We start from the raw sequence: 6008 nt of genomic DNA, 5'->3' as shown, positions 1-6008 counted from the left end.
CCCCCCCACAGGTTGCAGCGGAGTCTGCGTGAGTGACAGCCGCCTGGCCGCAGCCCAGCCCACAGCGTGGTTGCCTGTTTCCCAAAGAAGCCGGGACCATAACGGAGGCCCACGGAGCCTCCTGGGACACAGCACAGGGGACTGAGAGAGGGGCTGACAGCCACACCACAGGAGGAAAACAGAAATTACTTGGGGAATCTCTGGTAAGCAAAAGCCATGGGGAGTGGGGACAGGCAGACTCCTGGACGGTGGAGTCTGGGAGAAGGATTTACAATCAATTTTAGATTCGAATCGGCCCAGCAGGTCTCATGGACACCTCCTGGTGACTAGTTCCGTGTTGACTGCACCTTCAGCTCTCACCTCTCACCTCTCACCTCTCGACTGCCTGGCTTGTTTGTTTAATCTGGAGGGGAATCCTCCCAGGGACCCTTCGGAAAGCACTTGTTGAGCCTGGTTGTGCCGGGGTTAACACTTCCACTTTGAGGACTCATTATTTGTTAAATAAACAAGCCATCAGAAGGAGCAGAGAAATGTCCCTCAGGCACTCTGATGCCCAGCCTCTGACTCACAGATGAGTCCAGGCCTCTGGAAGTAGAAAAATGATGTCTGTGAGGCAGAGCTGGGCACCTGTGAAACCATTTCAAAGATGCTTGCAAAGCAGCCAACTTCCTCCTGGCACCGAGGACCAGACCAATGAGTGGGTCCCCAGACGGGGACCCTCAGAAGAGACTGAAGGAAGACTTTTAGCGGCAGCCACACGTGAAAAGGAGAAACAGGCTGGCTCTACAGAGAGCAGGAGAGAAGCCAGGAAGGACGAGCGAGCAAGGTCCAGCAGGCAGACAGAGGCTCAGGAAGGGGGACCGGCCCGTCAGCGCGGTCGGGGGAGCTAAGGGCACGGCCGGCCAGCCAGGCACTCACCAGAACCACTTCAGAGCTGTGGGAGCTGAAGACTTCGTGGGTCCAGGTCTGGCCAGGCTCAGGGGAACGGTCCCCCTTGCGATGCAGCTTCAGGCCCACGGTGTGGTGCCCCATGGTGTTCAGCAGCTGGGTCACCTCTCCCGACTGCAGGTTGTCAAAGTAGATGGTGGCACCCACAATCTGGTCCCCTGAGCAGGGAGGAGCAGGAAGTGGGTAAGACCACCCAGGGTCTCGGGGAAACAACACACAACCACTCTGTGCTGGGCCCTCGGACTGACGTGCAGGTGTGGTAACACCCATTGTAGAGATGAGGAAACTGAGGCAGAGAGGCCAACTAATTTGCCCAAAGTGGCAGAGCTCATGGGTGGTGGAGTCAGCACAGAGGATGACGTGTCCACCAGCCCTCAGGACCACCTCCCGCGAGGACTGTGAGGGAACGAGGGCTAGAGAGGGGGCAGGGGAGGGCAGGGCTTAGGTACCGGCCACCCTGATGCCACTGGGACCCGGCCCTCCACAACCACCCACCCGCTTGTGCTGCCCCTGCCTTTCCCTCCACCACCCTCCCCCACCCCACCCCCGCAGCAGCCCGCACCCCGAGGCGACTCACCCTCCTTGACCACCCCAGTGCGGGCCGCAGGGGAGTTCTGCATCACCTCCTGCACAAAGACGCCGTCGTCCCTCTGGGTGATGGTCAGCCCGTGGGAGCCACTGCCCTGCCAGTTGGGCAGCAGCAGCTCCCGGGTCGTCTCTTCCTCCTTCTCCATCTGGATGAGGTAAGGAAACGGAGCAGTGGGGGCATGAGGGGATGAGGAAGCCAGGGATCCCCCTGGGCATGGGGCACTGTCTCCGAGGTGCCTGCCTCCACTGTGGGTGGGCTCCCAAGGTGGATGGTGGACACAACCGCAGCGGAGGTAACCAGCCCCTCGTCCTGTCCCCCCCGGCTCTGCCTCCCGATAGCACGTGCCTTCCGGGTCTCTACCCTCCCCATCCTCTCGCCTCCCCCGCCCTCGTCACCGTCCCTCCTACTGACCTTCGCAGGACGTGGTTCAGGAGCGGATGCCTTGCCAGAAGCCCGCCCCTCCTTCCTCTCCTCTCCTCGGAGCGTCTCTCTCTTGGGAATCTCGGTCACACAGCCTAGGGAGAAGGTCACAATCAGGCTCACACTCAGCAGTCGGCTTGTCGAAACCCCGACCAGCTGCTGTGCAAGAGATGGCTGGATGTTTTGCCCCCCGGGCCAAACCAAATCCCCAACCCCGCTACTGTCATCAACTCCATTCACACATGACTCTCCAGCCTGGGAACACAGGAAGGGGGTTTGGAAGAGGCAAGACTCAGATTCAAATCCTGGCTCTGCATCTTCCCGGCTGCGTGACCCGGGCCAAGTCACTTAACTTCTCTGAACCTCCATTTCCTCACCTGCGAAAATGGAGACGATAAAGAATTCCCATGAGGACTGAAGGAGCGAGAGAAAGCATGTGAGAAAAGCTCTGGCCCACCGGAGCCTCCCAACATCCACATTCTCATTAGGTCCTTTGTAACAGCTTCAGGCGGGAGATGTTACTGCCCGCATAGTGCAGGTGGGGAAACCGAGATTCGGAGAGGCCAGCCGGCCAGGGGTGCACCGTGAGAGAGCAACTATTATTGGGCTCTGAGCCTGTAACTCTTCCTCCGATGCCATATCAGGCCTGCCGCTCTAACCGGTGCGAGACCCCTCCTCAGAGTCTCCAGCACTGGGGGCCGCTGGCCACCTGCAAGCAGGGCTGGTGGTGCCCTCCCTCCCCCAGTGGCCGACGGTGAGTGACTCTGGGTCACCCTAACCCCGGCCTCAGAACCAGGGGGACGCTCGCCAGCTGGGAGCTCCAGGAGCCCTGCCACAGGCAGAGGCCAAACAATGGAAGCCCCAGGCCCCCCAGCACCGGCCCAAGCCCAAGAGGCTGCGGTCCAGCTGTGCTGCCTCAAGGACGTGGTGAGTCAGGGCCCATCTGGTTGCACCTGCTGGGCCCTGAAACCAGGCCCCCATAGGTGCGGCCGCTGAGGAGCAAAGACACCCTCCAGCCACAGGATGAACTGTCGGCTGCAGAGGCGCCGGGGAAGACACCAGGCAGGCCTCCAGCCTCCAGACACCCAGAAGTACGCCTGTGAAACCGTGCGGGGGGTGCTATAAATCGTGGAGAACCTCGCCCAAAGCTCCGCCCTAAGTCCGCTGACACTCAGAAATTAGCCAACCAATCAATAAATACATGCATGCTGATCGTCTCCTGTATGTCCAACGTTGTACAGGACACTCTGCCGAGGAAACTGGCAAGGGACGGACACAGCTCAGCCCAGCACTGAACTGTACACTTCATCAGGCTATTACCTAACTTCACTCATGCATCCTCCAAACATTTATTGAATGCACTCCACGTGCCAGATATGGAGAGTTAAAAGACTTAGCTCCTGTCCCGGATATAAGTTATGAGCAAGGTGCTCTGGGCGTGACCAATTTAGCCTCTGAATGTTCCGGAAGGCTTGGGAGACTTCTGGGGGAATGAAATCTACATGGAGTCTTGAAGGTGCTGAGTTTGCCTCTGAGGACGGGATTCATGGAAATTCATAGGCACTTAGGCCTTCCAGTGTCAGGCAGATCACAACACCGGTGAAGACAGCCGCAGACACCCTATTCGCCAACCACCTGCACTCGCTCACGCAGTATTTATGTCAGCACAGGTGCCGGCTAGGAGGCCAGCAGGCAGCCAGTAGGCACAGGTGTGAGCTGTGGAAATCACCTCCTCCCTTCCTACTGGAAGTCCCGCTGACCCTACCCATAGTGAAACAGCAAGCTGGAGCTGAAATGGTGCTTTCCCCCGGCGTCCAGCACTGAGAAGCCAGCCCTGCAGACAAGGAGCCAGGCAGGGCAGGGAAGGAAAGGGCTTCCACCCGAGGGCTTCTCAGATCTCCGAAGCCACCGACTGCACTGGCACGCCCCTCTTCCTCCTTGAGCAGGGCCCCTTTTTTTCAGCCCAGCATCCTGGTGCTGAGCCAGCAGGCGGCGATGGGGCAGCAAGCCAGACAGCTCACCCTCGCCCACATCTCAGCCCCACCTTCCCTCCTTCCCCAGTGAGTCACTGCGGCCGCAATAGCTCCAGACACGCCAAGGGTCAGGCCTAAAACCCGATCGACCAAGTGCTTCACGGGCCAGACCCCCGGGTGCCAGAGGGGCTGGGGCCCGGTGAGAGGCAGTGGGCTTCCCTGCCAGCTGCTCGGCACAGAGCCCCAGGCCCGGAGCCCCGGGAAGCACAGCTGGGAGGCTCAGGAGGGACCTGCCACATGCCTCAACCCCTGGGGCTAGTGAGGAGGCCATCGCGAGCAGAGAAAGGGCCACAGTCCGTGAGAAGAGGAGGCGCTGGGCCCAAGGCTGCAGGTTGGCCCTGGCAGGGCACCCGCTGGCTTCCCGGCCAGGCAGGGCTGCCAACCACCATGCCTGCTCTGCCTCAGGCCTCACCTCCTGGCACAGCCAGGAAAGACTCCCCTCCTCTTTCATTTGACCTGGCTGGACACGGGGGTGCTGATAGGGGATTAGAGGCCACGGTGGCAAGGGCCTATCTTCTGCACTTGGGTCCCAGCCCTCCATCTCGCCCACTCCTGGGGCCTGTACCGAGCCCAGATGGGCCTTCCTTCTCCTCTCGCACAAGTCAGGTTAAGCCAGCTACCCGGGGGGCTGGGGGCTCCGCCTCGCTGCTACCCAAAGCAGGGTCTCTGGAGCGTTGGGGAATTCCGCACATTCAGTCAAGTGGCATAAGCACTCGGAGTGGAAGAAACCTTAGGCCACATGTGGCTGCTTAAATGTAAGTTAATTTAACTTAAACATTTAGTCCATTGGTTATAGTAGCCGCACTTCAAGAGCTCAACAGCCACTCAGGGCTACCGTATTAGAAGCGCAAGTACAGAACATTTCTACCGCTGCAAAGTCCTGTGCGACAGCACCGCCTGCTATTTACAGACGGGGAGAGTGAGGTCCAGAGCCCTGAGAATGGGGGAGTGTTGGGGCCCTAGAACCCAGGACTGCTAGCTCCCTGCCCGCAGTCCACCTGACACTGGCTCACAGTAACCTTCGTGATGGGCTGGGCTGGAGTGGAGACCCTCTAAGACACAGGGCTGCCTGAAGGGCAAAAAAGGAGTGATATGGTGAGGCCACTCCAGCTTCAAGGCAGAGAGGACACGCACCTGAGGCTGCAGGGACAGAGTATAATTCAGGCCAGAAGCAGCTCGAGAAGAGCGAAGTTGCCCTGACAATTCAAAACCGCAAAGAGGATGTGCAGAGCAGCAGGGCTCTGCCCGTGCCACCTCTGCAGACTGGGGGCAACGCCCAGGCAGATCCGGGAGAAGGCCCAGGAAACAGACTCTTTGCCCCAGGAAGATGGTCTCCGCCAGGTGCTACCTCCAGAGGAACATGTTCTCCCACTGCTCCCAGGAAAGAGAGCCCCTTCTGCCCAAGAGCCAGTATGAAAACAGCCAGGGAGGGGGACCCAGCCTAACTGCTGCAGCAGCCAAAGACAACCTCGCAGCCAGCGTCAGTGTCAAGATGACAGGAACTGATACATACACACACCCGAGAGTCAGGCCCACGGGCCTCAAGGCCTCCGCGCACCGACCCTGAAGTCAAGATACACAGCAGAGGGACAGAAGTTGGTTCACATGCCCAGCACAGGCGGGACGTAGGAGGTGACACTCCAAGGCAGAAAGAAGCACACCCACCCACGGTGGAGAGGACTCTGACAGCAATGAAACTTCCACCCAGCACACGAGCAAACCGACCCACCACGCACACAGGCCAGGGAGAAGCAGTCCCCAAGCTCAGAACAATGAGATGACTCACAACCAGAGCCAGAGACTTCCACCAGCGGGAAAGCTGTGAACACTTATAACCAGGACCAGGGGCTGGGATATTCGGAGAAAAGAGAGACACACCCGGAGAGGCCATCTACGCTCCTGAACACTCCCCGGGCAGTAAAAAGGAAGAGAAAGCTCCACATTAAAAGAAACCGCCACCGCCAGCCCCCCCTGCCCCAGGGGGAGTGAAAGAGAATTTTGCAGAGCTCCTATGGTGC

General features: G+C 59.4%; 1 protein-coding gene across 4 annotated transcripts in view; it reads right to left on the bottom strand.

Annotated features, from left to right (window-relative positions):
- The window catches only part of AHNAK (AHNAK nucleoprotein), a 93435-nt gene that overhangs the window by 72213 nt on the left and 15214 nt on the right, over nucleotides 1–6008 (bottom strand). For all 4 annotated transcript variants that reach the window (XM_082344259.1, XM_082344261.1, XM_082344260.1 and 1 more), the window contains exons 2-4: nucleotides 1949–2052; nucleotides 1526–1682; nucleotides 919–1106 (exon numbers count right to left, since the gene is read on the bottom strand). In XM_082344259.1, the coding sequence (XP_082200385.1) occupies nucleotides 919–1106; nucleotides 1526–1682 (345 nt within the window). In that variant the 5' untranslated portion in view covers nucleotides 1949–2052. The remainder of the gene's footprint in view (nucleotides 1–918; nucleotides 1107–1525; nucleotides 1683–1948; nucleotides 2053–6008) is intronic.

This window comes from Balaenoptera borealis (genome assembly GCF_965194805.1).
Source record: "Balaenoptera borealis genome assembly, chromosome: 11".
Taxonomy (NCBI): domain Eukaryota; kingdom Metazoa; phylum Chordata; class Mammalia; order Artiodactyla; family Balaenopteridae; genus Balaenoptera; species Balaenoptera borealis.
This window is presented reverse-complemented; position numbering and strand designations above follow the sequence as displayed.